The 18,592-nt window shown below is 42.9% G+C and overlaps 1 protein-coding gene across 3 annotated transcripts in view; it reads left to right on the top strand.

The window, feature by feature from the left end:
* The window catches only part of FLT3 (fms related receptor tyrosine kinase 3), a 40,628-nt gene that overhangs the window by 2,250 nt on the left and 19,786 nt on the right, over nucleotides 1-18,592 (top strand). For all 3 annotated transcript variants that reach the window (XM_080575874.1, XM_080575872.1, XM_080575873.1), the window contains exons 2-8: nucleotides 8,569-8,693; nucleotides 10,667-10,869; nucleotides 11,677-11,792; nucleotides 13,927-14,044; nucleotides 14,936-15,087; nucleotides 15,667-15,806; nucleotides 15,888-16,041. In XM_080575874.1, coding sequence (XP_080432000.1) covers nucleotides 8,569-8,693; nucleotides 10,667-10,869; nucleotides 11,677-11,792; nucleotides 13,927-14,044; nucleotides 14,936-15,087; nucleotides 15,667-15,806; nucleotides 15,888-16,041 — 1,008 coding nt within the window. The remainder of the gene's footprint in view (nucleotides 1-8,568; nucleotides 8,694-10,666; nucleotides 10,870-11,676; nucleotides 11,793-13,926; nucleotides 14,045-14,935; nucleotides 15,088-15,666; nucleotides 15,807-15,887; nucleotides 16,042-18,592) is intronic.

The raw sequence follows: 18,592 nt of genomic DNA on the forward strand, positions 1-18,592 counted from the left end.
AGCTGGATGGGAGCTGAAAGTTCTGAGATGTAGCTGACAGCAGAAATCCTGAGAATTGCCAACTCCATGAATCTCTCTAGCAGATGACTCTTTAAAAGCAATGTTGATGGAAAACTGTTAAACGTTTAATGAATTATATGTCATTTCTTAAAGACGGGTGTGTTCCATGTAAAACTTCACGTATTGTCTCGAGGTAAGACCTAGTAATAAATTGGGCAGACTCACAGCCTGTATCTGTATGATGAACCCGAATCATCGGAAATTGCGACACTTAGGCAGAGAAAGGAAAGCCAAACTGTAGTAACTGCTAGAGAAAAATCTCACTGGCACATGCAGAATTAAGGCACCAGGTCTGTCTTTAAATTATAGGCTCAGAACTGCAAAAGCTGCAGGAAAGAAAAAGCATCTTGTCAGTGTTATTTGCTGGAATAAATGATACCCAGCAGCAAGGAATGTAATCCCAATAATTTTAGAAAACAATATATACAACACAATATGTATGTAAATACAGGTACGTGCATTAAAAGCATTACTTCAGTTCCTCACCTTCTTAACGTTTTCTGGTCATCCTAAGCAAGAGCTTGTGGCTAATGATAGCATGATCTAGCATACAATTAGCCTGGCAGTAGTGAATGAGGTGGGAGGGTGGATGGGGACTGGGAACTGAGGCAGTAATATAGTTTCATGTTTCTCAAGTTGGAGAATTGTGTGACAAACAGAAGCTTTGGGTGACCTTTCTCATCGGAGCAAGCTTTCCTTTAACTGCTCTCTCTCCTTTTTTTCGTGTTGTGCCCACTTCTGCTGAGAGCTGTTCATGGGATTGCTTTTGCAGTTCCAGGGCACCTGAGAGAAACGAAGCTCTGAGCTGCTGACTAAGATCTCAGCGCGGCTGACAAATGAGAGGAAATTTTATATGAGCAAGGGCTGCAAACTCAGGCCCTAACAAGCTCTGGATTAGCTTATGCTGGGTCTGATTGCACAAAAACTCTGGGAGTTTTATATGTTGAAAAACCCCTCACAAGACACACAGGTGTCTGTTACATCCCTATGGCAGAGAACCAGAAAAACACGAGATGAGCCAGAAGAGGCTGGGACCCAGCAGCTGGCAGGATGTGTCCATCTCCCAGCAATACACCCGTTGCTTTCCAGCACCCCAGCTGATGAGCACTGCAAAGCATGTCTGGGCACCGAGCCCCGCCGCCGGCAGAAAGGTGAAATCAATGAGCACCCCAGGGGGAATCAAGTTTGATCCTGACTGCAATCTTTTTCACGAAGCTTGCAGAAACCTCAGTGCAAGCCAGCTGTGAATGCTGGATGAGGCCAGTACGTGGTCTGTTTACTCAGGGAAACATAGTCATGCCCAGCAGAACATATTTTCATGGTCATCTCTCACCATGGATTTCATGGATCAGAGGTTAAGGCATCTCTTCGGAAGTGATGATTCCTGAAGGTGAAGGGATTGCTCAGGGTTATTTTCCACAAAATGCAACTTAAAACTATTGGTGTTTTATTTCTTTTGAGGTTTGGCCCCGTTTGCTTTTTCCCTCTCTTCCCCAGAAAATTCCTCAGCTTACCCGACTTTGCAGCTATCCAGTAGCTAGTCACTGCCCGGTGGCACATTGGTGGGTGCTGCTGTGACTGTGCTCAATGAAGCAGAGCTGTGGGCATCGTGTCCTTCTGCAGCATCCCCTTCTACAGCCCTTCCCGTCAGGGCCCCAGCATAATACAGCACAGAGCTGAATCCAAACTCCCCCTTGTCCTCTTGTTCTTGAGCTTCTGAAAATGCAACTTTCAAAAGCTTCATGGCATAAACTCCCTCACATGTAGGTTTCTGTGCTGTTAGACTGAGAAGCTATTTGGGGTCATCGAGCTGAGTTAGCTTTTCTGAAATTTTTCATAGAGACATTCATTGCAAAAGGCACAGGTGAAAAAATACAGCAAACATCAGTGGAAATGAGATTGGAAAGTAAAACATTTACAGAGTAAAAAAGTGGAAGAACAGGAACAGATGACCGATGAAGACAGAAAACAATTTCAGTTTTATATTGCAGCACTCAAAAAGCACAAGAATTGTTTAAACCCAATGTTTGTAGAACTTTAAAAGGAAAGTAGGGACCAGAAAATCCGTTCATAACCAACAAAGAACAGCATTTCTCAAATGGGGGAGAGGAGAGGGGAAATACCGTATTTCCCATATGGATTAACCCAATTCTTGTTGAGAGACACACATTTAAGAAGATGCTATATGAATCTGAACAGAAGTATGATGCCAAATGCTTCCTTAAGAAATCTGTAAACCTTGAAACACAGACAATACCCTAAAATTTGCTGGTGTGACTGAAGAGTAGCCTCTTCTTTTTTTCCTTCTGTGTTCCATGAGAAATAACATAACAAAACTAGACTGACATCTGGATAAATGTTGTGTGCTTATTTCCCACTCAGAGGATGAAACAGCTCCCTCATTTTTCTAGGATATTTCCTTTAAAACTGCTGAAAAACTGAGCAGTGTAAACATACAGAAAGGCTAGCTGGTGGCCTGGATATTTAGCTCCATTACTGTTGTAAAAGTAAGCTGTATTTACACCCTTTTCTGTAGTCTAGGCTTGATTGTGTAGATAGGGTTTCCAGTGGGTGAGATGCAAGAGCTGGTTTGAAAAGCACCTTATTGTTACCAGCAGTATGTTAGATTTTAGATCTGTACAGCCACTGGGGAACTGCAATTGTCTTTTAACCCTAACCTTGTAAGTAACGTATCACCAGTTGGTGATATAAATAACACCAACTGGTGTTTGTTTTGTTCATTTTTACCAAATTCGGTACCGAAAACCAATGACCATTTAAATCAAATTCCTTTGATTCATTTTTATCTTTTCTGGTTTTGTAGCAGAGCCATTTTCTCTAACTCTCTATCTTGCTGTCCTTCCTTCTCCCATCCTCACGTTAAGCTGTCTCTGTTCTGTCCCTCGCCCCTATCCAGGAAGAGAAGGACATCATACTGTAGTCAGTTGTGGAAGCTGTTGTTTTCATTCAAAAAGGGAAGTTTTACAATACTAGGATGACAAGTAGTGTAATTTCACTATTTGTAGTCTTGTTTTCACTTCTCTTTCGGGCAGATCCTTTTCTCCTTGTTGATGAGGTGCCGGGAATCTCATACCTCTACCTTTGGGTACTTAACTAAAGCAGCTCTTGCTTGCAGGAGGTTAATAATTCCATTAATGTCAGTAGAAGTGCTGTGGTGTGTCAGGTAATGAGTCTGGAGTGCTTAAACAGAGTAGGTTAAAAAGAGTTAAACAAAGCAAACTTACTTGTGCCATTAGATGAGATATGTCTGTTTGCTTTGCTTCAGGGCTGTCTATCCCGCTTTTTAATGGCATAAATATGTGCCATCCCCATGAACAAACATCCTGTAGAGGATATTCAAGAGCAAGGACAGCCCAATGCTACTTTCTGATTAATGGAGGACTTCTGTGGTGGCATTAATCTGGTTCGTCTTTACCTGCAGAATTATCCCTTTATTCACAGAGCCACAGAAGGGTTGAGGTTGGCAGGGCCACCTGGAGGCCCCTGGTGCCACCCCTGCCCAAGCAGGGACACCCAGAGCAGGCTGCCCAGGACCGCGTCCAGGCGGCTTTTGGAGATCCCCAAGGAGGAGACCCCACAGCCTCTCTGGGCAGCCTGTGCCAGGGCTCCGTCACCCGCCCAGCACAGAAGTGCTGCCTGGTGCTCAGAGGGAGCCTCCTGGGTGCCCGGCTGTGCCCATGGCCTCCTGTCCTGGCACTGGGCACCGCTGAGCAGAGCCTGGCTCCGTCCTCTCTGCACCCTCCCTTCAGGGATTTAAGGACACGGATGAGATCCCCCTGAGCCTCCTCTTCTCCAGGCTGAGCAGCCCCAGCTCTCCCAGCTGCAGTATGTGCACGTGTCTCTTGTACTGGGGTCCCAGAACTGGACGCAGCACTCCAGGTGAGGCCTCTGCTTCAGGGCTGAGCAGAGGATAAGGACCTTGACCTGCTGGCAACACCCCTAATGCAACCCCGAATATCGTTGTTCACCGTGCCTAGTGAGGCTGAAAGATCTGGGTGATGTGGGGGCCAAGGAGAAGCTCCCTTGAGAGGATGAAGGGTGTGGGTGAGAAGCAGAAAAAGAACCAGCCACAATATGGGCTCTTCCTCAGAAAGTGAGGTTGCCATGGTAGCTGAGGTTTGCTGCCCTTTTGGCCACTTTCCAGCCACTTCCCCAAAAGGGGTATCCTCAGCAGTCCCAGTTATTCTTTGTAAACTGGATCAGAAGTGGCAGAATGGCACAGACTGTGGGTAGGACAGCAGGGATTTCAACGGGTCCCGGGGACCTGTGGCTGTCCTTCAGGGTGGAGGGGCTGGCATTCACTCAGCTAGTCCCATGCAAAGCAGGCAAAATGAGTAACAGCAAAAAAAAAATAACAGGCCAGCTGTTGGAGCAGGGTCTTTATCTCCAGCTCACAGGGAAGGTAGACGGAAAGTTATCTTAGTGAAATGAAAGGCAAATAAGGGTTTGAATACAACCCTGCAGTTCTTCCTTGCCCAAGCCACAAAGCAGAAGAGGCAGGACAGAGAGGTAAAAGGGAGCCAGATGTCGTGCTAGATTCAGTCTCCAGCATTTGTTTCATGCTAAGGAGATAACTATTTTCAGATACAAACCACAATTTACCGACACAGACTGAGGACTCAAAAAAGTGATTTCAAAGCAAATCTATAAATTAAGAAGCTACATGATGCTAGTACCAGCTAGGAATCATGAAACAAGCCTGCAACAGCTATAGGGGTTAGGCTGTTCATAAATGTGCACAATCCCACAATAAAAGCAGCTTATTCCCAGAGGAACAGCAGGTTTCACGTACTCAGGAGGGCAAGTATGTGATTAGAAAATCTGAAACGTGATAGAAATATATGTCAAACTAGATTGTGATTCATTCTGGCTTAAATGAATGATGAAAAGACAAATCACAGAGCATGATTTGGATATCAGTCTGCAATAAAGTTAATGGCAGTAGTCAATAAAGTTGGATGTGTAATAATGTCGTGAAAAACATGACCCTGCTTTATGTCATCATTGTATTACTTTTACTACATAAGGCACCAAAGCAAATATATCTGTAAATAATCAGTAAAAAAGTGGGATTGGCTCTGCTGACTCCAGCTACCTGTTCTGTTAGAAAAGGTTTTCTCTGGCTTTCTGACAAAGAGGTGTAAAATACATCACCGGTGTGATATTTGATTTGAAATCTTCAGCCATCTGAATTATTCTTTGTTAAAATTTCTGCATAATTTATAAGCTGGCTGCAATGAGCCATATACAGAACTGCTACCTGTCCTCCTCTAAGAAGAAAGGTGGTAGCATTGAAAGACATAGTTTTATCCCAAAGGTGAAGTTGGCTGAGATCAGTACCAAAAATCTGTTAGGACATAGCAAGGCAGAGGAAAAATTCTTGGAAATTATGGCCAGAGAGAGAAGTGACTAGGTATAAAAGAATGGGGAAGAATAATTTTGTCTTCATTGCAGCTGTTTTCTTCTGGGACCTGAAAACGGGGAGCTGAGAAAAGTTAAGGTGGAAAATTAATTTTTGGACAAAATCTTTCTCTCTGCACTCTGCAGACACCAGTGGCGTCAGCTGGGCTTGGCAACGATGCTCCTGAGGAGGCAGCTTGAGCAAATTTCCTTTTTCTTCTTCGGATGTCGAGGATTTTTAGGTTCTCGTAGCGCTGCTTCGAGGGCTCCCCCTCGCGGTCATGCAGCCCCCAATTCCCTCATTTGCTCCTCTTCTGCCTGGCTTTTTAGTCCCTTCAGCAGCTTCATTGCTCTTCTCTGCACACACTCGAGCAACTCAACGTCCTTCTTGTATTGAGGGGCCCAAAGCTGAACACATCTCTGCTGCAGCTGGTAGTTGCTTAAGACGAAAGGCTTCGGCTTGCTGCCTTCCCTGGTCAGGAAGAAAATTTGGGAAGGTTGAGTCAGACTGTGGCTGGCTTCCCCAGTTTTTGGCAGGCTGCTTTAGTCATCCCCCATCCGAGCATAAATCTCCGAAGTAGTTCTATTAGGTCAACCATCTGGACACAGCGTCTTCGGTTGATATCTGGCCAGTAGAGTCAAGCCTTTATTCTCAGCAACATTACATGTGAGCCTGCTTTTTGACTTAGAATTATAAAATCATAGTCATCTAGGTTGGAAAACACCTTCAGGATTAACAAATCCAACCATTAACCTGACCCACCAATTCCCGTCACTAAACCACATCCCTGGGTGCCACATCCACACATCTCCTAAATACCTCCAGGGCCAGGGACCCCACCACCTCCTGGGAAGCCCATTCCAAGGCTTGGCCACCTCTGTGAAGAAATTCTTCTGGACGCCCAACCTAAACCTCTTCTCCAGACTAAACAACCCCAATTCCCTCAGTCACTCCTCTTATATCTTGCTTTCTAGTCCCTTCACCAGCTCCATTGCTCTTCTCTGCACACACTGAAGCAACTCAATGTCCTTCTTGTAGTGAGGAGCCCAAAACTGAACACAATATTCAAGTCCAGTCTCACCAGTGCTGTGTACAAGGAGACAGTCACTTGTACTGGCATTTCCCCATATATGTGCCTATCTTGATGAAATCCTGACTCAGTTTATGACAACTAGAGGTTTGTCTGACTTCGGTGAGAGCAAGATTTCTCCTACTGCATTTATTTTCGTATAACCTATAAAAAGATAATGAAGAAGAAAGCAGGCATAAACAAACATTGTTCGGGGCAGCAATTTTTTTCCATTCCAGTTTCAGTACAGTTTGGCAATGCACGGCATGATTGTGCATACTGCATATTTGATACTCCTTACCCAGTGCTTTCAGTCTCTGCAGCTCTTGCTTTGGACTTTGGGGAGGATGACTGCCTTGCAGCCCATAGCACCACTCTCTGCACAGGCCAGCTAGCAGCTGGAAAATCAAGATGGAAAATCAGAGCATTGCCGTTTTCCCAATATTTCTTTTCTTGATTCTGCTCCTGCTGGAAGACTCGTTCATGCTTTTATTTTCTATTAAGTCAAAGTAATATATTTCTCTAAGACCTGCACAAATTTAGGCCGCCCGTCTCATCTCATATAAATACTTCTAGCATATCACTCTTTTTTTTTTTTTTCTCGCTATACAGCAGTTGGAATCGTCTCAGTCCAAAATATCCTTTCTCAGCCTAAAAACCTTCCTGGATTCACACAGGATAAAGGCAGAGGGTAGAAGCAACAAGCTCTAGCAGTTAACGGGACAGGGAGTCCAGTTTTCTCCTGGGCATAGGCTGCTTTCCATCATCCTCCAGTGGGAGGGCTGGAAACCTGGCTTGCAGAGGTGTGTGTATGGGGGGGAATCAGCATGTTTGGTGGAGGTATCTTCAAGAGCTTTCTGATTTGTTTACCTTTATCCTCCTTTCAGCTCTGCACCTTGCTCTAAGCCCAACCATCTCAGGAGCTGAGGAAACAAACAAACAAACAAACAAAAGAAAATAAAATGAGAATAAAACAAAACGAAACAAAACCAAGACCCGAGGACATTAAATTTCCCAGTTCATCGGCAGAGATGTTATTTTGTGATTCACTGCTTATTTGCACTGTTAAAGGCTGGCTTTAGGGACTGGTGGGAATCAGACACATTTCACCCAGCCGGCTGTGAGCAGTCCTACTTCTGTTTTAATTTGTTTCTGTGCAGCGATGGGGCCGTCATTACTCTATCACTCCTTTAAGGCTAAATAGTGAGATTCCAAGCTGCAAACCCTGCAGAAAGGCTCATATGAAGCATTCCAGACAGATCATACTGTTGAGGCACTAGAAACTTTTCCATGCTGCTCCAGCTGGGAGCTGCCTGGGCTCTGCAGGCTCCTGAGTTGCTACAGAGCCATTGGGATAAGGCAGGAAAAAAATGTGGTCCTTCCTTGTCCTCCTGCCTTCAATTTCTGCATCCACTTTCCCCAGAAGAGTGTGAATTCTTGCCTTGTTTGCTTTCTGGAGGGGCAAGCGTGGCTCAAGGGAAGATGCGTCTACCCTGTCCCTCCCTCACAAGCTTCTGGGATGCAGAACTAAACAAGGAAGGCTCAGGAGGGTCTCCAATGAGTTTGACAGATGAAGTACAGTCCTGAAGAGAAGGAAAAAGGGAAGACCAGAGCTTGGGTCCTTAGGTGAGCTGAGTGTGGGCTCTAAAAACAGGTGGAGGGCTTCATTTTACCATTGCTCTGAGCAGGCACAGGGAGTGCTTGGGGAATGTCTCTGACCTGGGCTTCCCAATGGGCAGGAGGGAGAAAATATTCTACAATATTTGGGGACATACTTCTAAAGTGTGATGTATCAGCACTTTTGAAAGGTTTTCTGAATAGCTTGTTCTCTAAGTTTTGATACACAAAGGCAGAGTTTGCAAATACATGATATATCTGTGTATTTCATCTGCCTTTTAATAAAAAAGATGCAATCTTTCTACAGTTTTGCTGTATTTTATTTTTACTTTTATTAAAATGGTTATTCCTGGCAGAAAGATAGACAGGATTACGTTTGTTTCCTATTTCTGTTTTACAGTTCTTGTTATGACAGCAATAACTTTCACTTCTGCAATGAATCAAAATATATCTGAGATTACATGTGTATATATCAGCCAGAAGGATGAAGGTTCAAGAACACCAGAGTCATCAGTATCTTCTAAGGTAATCTAACGGAGAACAAGTTGCTTATAAAATATTCCTGTCCATTCCAGAAATACCTTCCCAGAAGCTTACAGCACCCTAACCCTTTAGTGTGTGGGGATGTCACAGTCAAAATAAAGAGAGTTAGGTCAATAAAAGAATAAAAGGCTACAGAGAGTTAAAGGAAAATACATATCACAATTCATACTTTTAAATTATAAATAGGTAAGTGCCATTTTTCTCTATAACCAAGTTGTTAAGTGCTGCCTTGAAGCTGTCTCTCATCAGCTTTCCTGAATATTACTAAAAATCAATTAAAAAAGCTACATGCCCTCATGGGACAAATGATCTGTGGGGATTGGCAAGGTCATGATATGAAGCAGTGGTCACATACAGCCACAGCTGAACACTAACACGTGTGCCTTGGCTGCTAGGACTGGTGGGGAAGCTGAACCCTCTCCCACCACCAAAGCCCATAAATCCTTACCTGGTCTAAACCTTGCCTGAGAGCCCAAAGCTAGATAAGGAATCAAATATGAAATCTTTTTCTTCTTTCCTGCCTCCAAGTTTTCTGCCTCCAAGTTTCTAAATGGCAGGAGGTCAATAAGAGATGGTGTGCTACTAAGTTATAAAGCAGCTGAGAACTACGATTAAAGTATTTCCTGAGGATTCTTGTTTCAAGACAGGCTTGTGAAATCTTTTTTATTCCTGGACAAATAAATCAATAATTCAGATAGGTGAGAAGCAGACTAACAAATTAAAGGTACTGAGACCTGTCCCCCAGACCTTGGGAGTGGTCTTTTAAATGTAAGAGCCTGGTGTAATCTCTCCCATCATAGCCAGATATGTGAAGATCTTCTGGCTTTCTCTGGTCTGGTAATCATATTTCAGTCATTTTAGGTGAAATCCCTTCTACTACAGGTGTGGTGCTTCATGCAACATTTCGTCAGCTTTCATGATCTTGACCATGTAAAGTACCTTCCCACTTTCCAACCACCAAATTCCTAATATGTCATTTCTATCTAGTACACCAGCCAAAGCTGTGTTGTCCTTGCATCTGAGGAGGCAGAATATGGCTGTTTTCTCTAGATACCTCTCAGATCAAGAAAAGGGAAAAAGAAGGAGCAAGGAATGAGCATAATCACACCATTTTCACCTCCCACTCACTGCCCAGGGTGCCTGGCCAAGCACAGTGTGGGGCAGAGGAGGCAGCAAACCCTGTCTTCTCATATACGTTGGATAAACTTCACCTGACACAATAATGGAGACATTTTAGAGCTACTTTTCAGATGGAGCTATTTACTCGCCACCTTTTGCTGCAGCTAAACTTAGAGACTCATTAATCCACCATCAGTTTGCTGAATGCATGTAGAACATTTTCTTTCTGGCTGCAGTTCTCCTTTGGATGTAGACAATGGCGAGGAAATGAAAGGTGTGAAGGCAACCAGCCCAAACCTTCTCTGCCCAGAAAAGCCCGCAAGGAGCTGAGGAGCAGTCTAGCCAGATTCTGCGACGACAAGCAGTGGAATGCTAAAGAAAAAAATATATATTTATCTAGCCCTGCCTTTGCACTGAGGTCTCAAACAGAAAGATGTTATTATAGTTCTTCTCTGTCTTCCTATGGTTCTACATGAAAGGAAGCAAAAATGAGAGCAAAGAATAACCTCTAAGGGAAATTATCATGTTTCTGGCTGAAGTTGTTCTGTGATGTCTGTCTAGAGAACAGAATGAACTAAAGCAACAGGAATCCTATCATGTTCCCTTGTGCAGTAGAATTCAACATATTTATGAATGTTTGACACTAGAAAAGAAAATGAAAGTAAGTTGAAGGTGTTACTGTTGTGTAATTTCTATTCACATTTGGCAATTAGGAGGCACTATTAATTTATAAAAGCTTTTTCCAGAAGAACACCCTTTTAAAATATTTGAATATGAAAAACCAAATAAAGCTAATTGCTACTAAATACATAACAATCTGTTCTCCCGCACGGCAGATTTCTAATATTTTGGAAGATCTCGGGTGCTATTTGAATTCTCAAGGAACAGAGAACATCTATGAACCAACTAAAAACGTGGAAGTCAATGTGTTTGAAGATATTGAATTAAGAGTGATAATGAACATTTCAGAGATCATTTCATGCATTTGGTTCTTTAAAGAGAGCCAAACTTGTAAACCTTCATTGGACTCGGAGAACCGGTAAGTCAAGGGATGTTCTGGATCAAAGAACATTTGAGGGATCGTTTCTTTCAGGATGCAAATGGAATATTTTCTGTGACTTTTCTTATGTATAATAATAATTTCATGTTATGCATTTTTTTAACCTTCTTAACTTTTTTAATCTTCTCATCTTTCTTACATGTTGTCACCAGTCAGCATGCTGCTGATTGTTGATGTAGACACAGCATATGTACTTAAGAATCTTAAACTCAGAATCATTAGAAATAAATTCAGTCTTTTAGTTTGTATAGCATCATGCATGGAGGTCTCTAGGAACTTTCTGACATTGATCAGTTTGAGGTTTGCACTGTTCATGTAAGGAAAAGGTTTTGATTTTATAGTTAAAGCAAATGAGGCATGGAGAGGTCTGTGATTTGTTATGGTCACAGAGCAGATCAGGAACAGTGCCAGCACCAGCTTCTTAATTCTTACAGCCAAACCGGGGGTGGAACCCGAGGCTGGGTTATTGCCTCCCATTACAGGACATGTGGGATGGGATTGTAGGTAAAGTGTTTTCCTGTGGACCTCCACAGCTGTCCTAAGCTCAGGAAGCTCATCCTTCCCAATGTTCAACGTTAGGCATGTGCTTGGGTACCTGTGGCTGTAAGGTCCTATGTGCGTCATGAAAACACTTCAGGTCGAAGGGTGCTGTGTAAATAATGAGCACCAGTATTTCTGAATAGTTTTTGCACACAAAGTACAGAACTAATGGAGCAGATGCTTTTATTGTGTCTGCTGCCTATTACCTTCCAGATAATAAATACAACTTTATTTTCTCTTTTATAGATATGTTACTTCTTTGGCTTTTTCCCAAATAAGAGAAACACAGGCTGGAAAATACACTCTCTCAGTCATAAGTAAAAACAGCAATTACACCATAATTGTTCCTGTTTTCATCCGCAGTAAGTATGGCTCAGATTAAAGGAGTCACTCCATCAGTAGTCCAAGGGGAGAGGCTCAAGTTCACCTAAAGCAGTGAGCTTCCACTTTCCTTCATGGGGTATCTCTCTTCCCCAAGCACTTCTTGTCGTCTGTTGAGCCCCATGCTGCGTGCCAGTTTTCTCCCGTGCTGCATTTCAAGAACCTTCCTAGATATTCACAGGACTTGGAGCTGTCTTCAGAGGCTGAAGTCAAAACCACAGACTGCGTTACCGCATGCGAGCCAGCTTTCACTAGTCAATAAAACATGCAAATGAACAAATAAAGATGTAAATGTGCACCAGCCCTCTTCTCCCCTTTGAGAGATTTCCTCCTGTGCCAGAAGGGACAGACCAAGAGTGGCTTTTGTGTACTCTCAAAGCTCGTGGGCTGGACTTGTTTGCTTGTGTCTTGACCTATTCATTCTCGGTGGCTTCAGGGTAAAACACAGTAGTGCTGCAGCTGCTCACACAGAGTTGCACGAGAAGCTGGCATTGCAGCTGCTGAGTCCAGCAAGTCATGGCAGAGCACATACACGAGGTCCAGCTTCTTGAAAGGCTCACAGTGGGAGCAGATTTGGGTGAATTCCCTCAAGGACCACACAGAGGACTTCCCTTGGGAAAAGGCAACCACTGCAACCAAGTTCAATTTTCCATTTCTAAGTAGGGCTGTCCAAGAAGTATTTTTTTAAGTGACCTATGTTGACATGATTTTTTAACAGAGGGAAAATAACATTATTTCATCTGTAAAGGGCCAAATTTATATATAAAATTTAAAATTTTTGAAGAAGAGTCAAAGAAAAAAAATCAATCCAAAGAGCTAAAAGTCTTGCAAAGTTGATAGGACCAAGCACTTCTAGAGATAGATTTAACAAGAAGCATTATTACTTGCCTTGTTTTTAAAAAACTGTGACTAATCAACACTTAATCAACATTTTTAACCCTTCTTTATTTGTTTTTGGAGTATTTCTTCTGATTGACTCTTTTCTCTCTCAAGTGTCAGAAGTGACACCTCCAGTTTCTCCTTATTTAATTTAAAGACCTATTGCATGTCCCAATTATAATTTTAACAGCTTCACTGAGGGGGCAGGCTATTAAATCTTTGATTAAAATTTACCTTCACTGCCATAGTAATAAGCTTTGGAGGTTAAAAAATGTTATTACTTGTGCAAGCAAGAGCAGCTCAAAACAGTCTCGATAAAGATCTTCTCCATATCAATTACTTGGGTTGCCTTCTCTGCTCCTGTGGATCTAATGTCATAATTACATCTCATAAAATCCTTCAGGCTAGTTGTGAACCCTTCAACTGAGATGTGAATCTCTATAGGTGAAAAAAAGCCTTCTAGGCCCAGCTTGTAAGATAGAAATGAACAAGGAAAGTAAAAAGGCAAAATATTAGTTTCACTTTATCATGCCGCTTTGCTGGAAATGAAACGACTCTAAAGAAAATGTCAGTCTTTTGGGTGCAAGTTGTAATTTCATTGTAAGACAACCTAAAACTCGGCATTTGTCATTTTAAGTCAAATCTTAAAGAGTTTTAATGCATTCATTTTTTATACTTAGACCAAGTCTGAGCCTGACAGGTTCAGGGGACTGGGAGCTGCCTGGAAACTTTCCCTCTAGGTTCCAGACGTGCAGTGGAGGAGCCTGTGGGTGGTCAGAAGCCATCACCCCCCGATGGTCCTCCGTTGTGTGTCTGACCTGTTGGAGCAGCACACGACAATCCTATCTGGAGCAGAGATTTTGTAGTCCCAACAGCTGTTCCACCAAGGGCCAGGGGTTTGTGATGTGATTTTGGAAGGTGTCTGTGCTCCTGCCCTGTGAGGTGAATGGCAGCCACAGCAAGTTAACACCTCGGTATCAGCCTCAGGATCGTCCTCTGGTGTGTAGAGGCAGGTCTTTGATAGTGGGGAAGCTGTGCATTTAGCAATCAAGACTGAAAAGCTTGTGAGACCAACCCTTGATATCCCCAGGGCAGAATCATTTTATTTTCCCTCAGCGCTGAAAGCTCACGAAGCAAATTACAATCCTGTGACTTCATGTGCTGTGAAAGGAGCAAAGCACTGTCTGTTTAAAGAAAGATTTCAGCATTTTTAAACACTTGCATGATTTTTAACAGATAAACCAGGCAAACCCTATTTCAGGAGGAGTGGAAAACTGGATGCTATAGAGTGCATATCGGAGAGCTACCCCCCGCCATCTGTGCAGTGGACGTTTTGCAAAACACCCGACAGGAGGTACAGCATATGTTTATACGCATATTGAACCTCTAGACTGGAAGTTTACCATCTTCTGATGAAGGACAGAGACTTTGTATTGTTTAGTGTTCCTGGCAGGTTGGTTGGATTACTGAAGAAGAGCTTTGGGGTCAGCATGTTTGCAGGAGAACGCAGTGGGCTCTGCTGCTTTGCACATCCATGTGTCTGCATGACTCACTCTTGGAGCATCGCAGCACATTTTTCTTAGAAATGTTGGCTGTTGTGCTCTTTTGGAAACTTCCAGCTCTTGGCCTGGAAATGCTGTTCCAGATTCTGGTATTCTGATGTCACCAAAACAGACCAGAAATATTTCCTTTCCCTCTAGTTTTTCACATTTTTTGGAAGTGTGTTCTCATTAAAGCTGGGGAGATATTATAAGGAATCATATTTTTCCTATCTAAATGATTTTTCCCATTCTATTAACATATATGATTGATTCTATTGACTGTGGGAATGTGTTCAAATAAACTCAAAGAAAACAGCCCTTGGTGTGTTTTGTGCAATGGCCATAGGCAATGCCTTGCTCTGCTGTGTGGCAGTTTGGGATCTGGGTTTCGTAAAGGTTGCTGGATTTGCAGCAACTCCTGGTGTGAAAGCCCAACCTCTATCATTTCACTATTGCCCAGATTTTAGACACAGATTTACCTGTTTATGCACCAGTTTGAGCATATTCAGGACATTTCAGCTCATTCTTCTGCCTAGACCATGACATTTTTATTTTCTTATCTTTCTTAGTTCCTTTTTATTCTGCTGCATAAGATCCAGTTTTCCCAGTATTGTTTGCATATTCTCATGGCTTGGAGATTTATCAGCTTTATTTGCTTGAGGTTAACCAAACGAGGCAATGAATAATTGTGCTTTTAATTGCAGTTGCCTTAATAAAATGAGTGAAGAAAATGGAGGAAAAGATGGCATACAGAAGGTACAACATGAATTACGTCAGGGTGGACTATTCCAAACTTACATATGGTGCTGTGCAGCTAACGACCTGGGCAGAGAATGCACCAGCCTGTTTACTATAGGTAACTACCCTCTAGGGTATATTCATGCATGAGCTGGACCCTGCCACTGGAGCTCGTCCGAGCAGAGTTTCTGGACTCAGCTATTTGTTCGTAACCACTGGACCAAATCTAACAGTGCCTGTGATTGCTCTGTGTTGTGTTTAATCCGAAATTCTAACAGCTATCTGTGGTCTCTGTAAAAAATGTCTTGCCCTTCTGTGCTTTCTAAACAGCTATCACTCATTTTTGCATGCTTTTAGAACTCTGTCGCAGTGAAATGTACTTCAAAACATTCTTAAAATGTATAAATTTTGTTTTGTTTATCTCTTGTTTTTAAATAAAGCTGACTTGAACTAAACTCTGTGCTAAACTGTGCCCTAAGATAGCTTGTAGATTATGACAAACGTTTGGGTTGAGACATCTAAATCCATCAAATTTACTGATTTCATGGTTAATGAGTAATTTCCTCAAATTTTAATTGTCATTACAATATAATAATGGATGTCTGTAAAGTATTAGAAGAAAAAGCATTGATTTAAACGAGCATTATTCTAGGCAGTGTGACAGCTGTTGTTTCAGTGACTATGTTTCGTTTTGTAGATTTAAACGAAAGACAAGCAGCACCTCTACCTGAATTACTCCTCAAAGTCGGGGAACCATTGCTGATCAGATGCAGAGCTGTTTATCGTAACTATAAATTCAGAATAAATTTATCTTCTGAAAACAAAGAATTGCAGCAGGTAAGAAAGAAGGGGACTTTTTAAAATGGGCAATACTGGGCACTATCAACGACATAATTGGAAATCTCTGTTGAAAACTAGGATCGTAGGTTTGATGGGTTAGAGTATCTGATAGACCACTCGGCCATCCGGATCCAGTACATGTTTGCTTCAGCAGCAGAACGAGGCGACAGCGGACGTTATACCTGCTCCTCTACCGTGCATCCGAATCAAACTGCTCTGGTTACAGTTTTAGGTAATTCCATCCCTGGTGTTAATTCTGTCCCTTGGCTGGTTGCTTTGCTTTGTTTTCAGTATGGCAGGTCTTTGCTCGCAGGTGTGCAGCATATGTTTATAGTGATTTCTAAGGAAAATTCCTGTCTGCACTTACTGGCAGCCTAGGAAAGCCAAGAGATTAATCTGAACTGAGTCATTCAGGTACCTGAAAATAATGAACTTTCTGTTATATATATTGCTTTCCAAATAATTCCCATTAAATTAGAATTAAAATGCTTTTAGAGGTGAAATGAACTGGCACTGTTTGGAGGTCTAGCCCACACGATTGTTTCAGTGTTATTTCTCAAAGCACGGGCTGGGATTTGGCTCGTGTTATTGTAGGTGACTCCCAGCCAGCACTACACAAAGCCACAGCAGCTTTTTTTGGGGGGACACAAAGCTACAGGGAGCCATGCGTTGGTGTTCCTGGGCAGGGGAACCCCTATGCCATCACCTCAGATGTAGGCATCTGCAGAGCAGTTACAAACAATTGGAGGTAAAGCCCTGCATAAAACACCATTTCTGGAGCTGGCCAAGAATATAAAATGCATGACCTGCCCCATGTTCAGCTCTTAGTGCTCCATGTATTAGCCTGGTCAGAGCCTGGAATGACCAGTGGCTTGTCTCAACTGCTGTGAGGCAGAAATGTCCTGCTGTGGTTCCACCATGGGCTTTGGGATGTTGTAGCCATCACCTCAGTCTCCTCCTCACCATGTCCACCCACTACATCTCCCTTTCACCCACACAGGGCACCTCCACCCCACCTACAAGCACGGTCTCTTCAGGCACTCGTTGCTTTCATACAGAAAAAAAAAAAAAAAAATCATAGAAAATCTGTATGAGGTCTGATCTGGGTCCGCTGGGAAGCAATCAAACAATTGCAAGGCTCTTGGTGGTTGGCTTTCTCACCCAAAACGCAGAGCAAAAGAGAGAGGACCTTTTCTTCATCTTAAGGCAAGGGAGTGACTGACAAGTGGCTGTTTGAATTTGCCCAATAATTTAGGGAAAAGTAAACCTGTGGAAGTATTTTAGCTCAGTAACCTGTGGAACTGGTAGCAGAATGAAAACTTTTGCATGAATTGTGAATGTAAGCACAGAGATACCATGAACAGCTCATGATGACAGAGCTGGCAAACTGCCATGCAAGAATGCTGCTGCAGCCGTGATGGATAGCATGGAAAACCTGAGGCTACAGAGACAACTTCTGCAGTGTTACTGGCTGGTCTACATGTCTCCTACTTTCCAGGTACTGAAGTGAACCATCCTCCTAGCCCCAAGCTACACTAGGTCTGAAAATTCAGAAAATCTAATGCATACCAAAGGAAACATCATTCTGCTTAAGCAACATGTCCATTTAAAAGCCAGCAAACTTGAAGCTAGCCCAGAACAGCCTCAGCAGCACACCTTGATTCTCAGGTGGAAATAATATGCTAAATAGGAATAGAATTGGATATAAGGCATGAAGAAGGAAAGCTGTAGCCTGGGCCATGCTGCTGAAGTATGTATTGGGAGAAATTTTCTGAGAGCTGTGCATGGAGCTGGGATTTCCAGCCCCAAGGACAAGGCTCTCTGAAGCAACCACCACGGGGCTGACCTTAGATGCAGTTGCTCTCAGAGTTGACAACACCTAAGCTATGAATGGTAGGAAGTGAGACAGTTACCCCGGTCTCTTCAGAAATTAGTTTCCCTGTGCAATATCCTCTTTTCAGCTTCTGCCTACTTCTGAGCAGGAAGTTCTGTAAAGGTTTACAGTAACTGAGCATGATACCTGGGCATGTTTTTTTAGACATAGCTTCTTAGTAAACAGGAAAGTAGGGGTGAGGGGACCATGTAGAGGTAGGGTGAGATCTTCTTTCTTAGTACTAGTGCCCACTTCAGAAATACTGGCTTCTTGGGTCCCTTAACTCTCAGGTCTGAGTAAGCATTGTATTGACCGGGGATGTTTGAGTCACTCTCCATGGAAGGTTGTCTTTCAGAGTGATGCCATTTTTAACTGAAATGTTGTTTTCACTGCATTTTTGACTGGGGGGTGCCAAACTGTTGTAGTTGTACCCTCCTTAATACACCTTATACCAACAAAACCTCTGGGGACTCTTTGGCTTTTCTGATGAAGAAATCTTGTTTACTCATGTGGTGGATTCAAGTGGGGGGCTGTTGCCATACCTTGCTGTCAGCCGTGCTTCTCTCTCCAAGGTTAATACAGGGACATCGTGTGCAATACTTCTGATCCCCCACAACTTTTAGCCTAATTTATTAATGGCAACGGTTGCCGGTGTGGATCTGTGCTAGCACTCGAGGTTCAATTTCAGCAGTGATATATATAGGAATTTCATTCTGATGTCCATGTCGTAGAGTAACAATCTCAGAAATGATCAGCATCCTACCTTTAAACCATTGTTGTTCTTGAGTTGGTACCCATAGCTACACCGGGAACGGTCATGATGTAACTTTACCAAGAAAAAGCCTGATTTCTCTGGGACACTCTGCATTGCCTGGGGATCTTGGCTAGCATAACTACACTGGCAGGTGGT

This window comes from Anser brachyrhynchus (genome assembly GCF_964034855.1).
Source record: "Anser brachyrhynchus genome assembly, chromosome: 1".
Taxonomy (NCBI): domain Eukaryota; kingdom Metazoa; phylum Chordata; class Aves; order Anseriformes; family Anatidae; genus Anser; species Anser brachyrhynchus.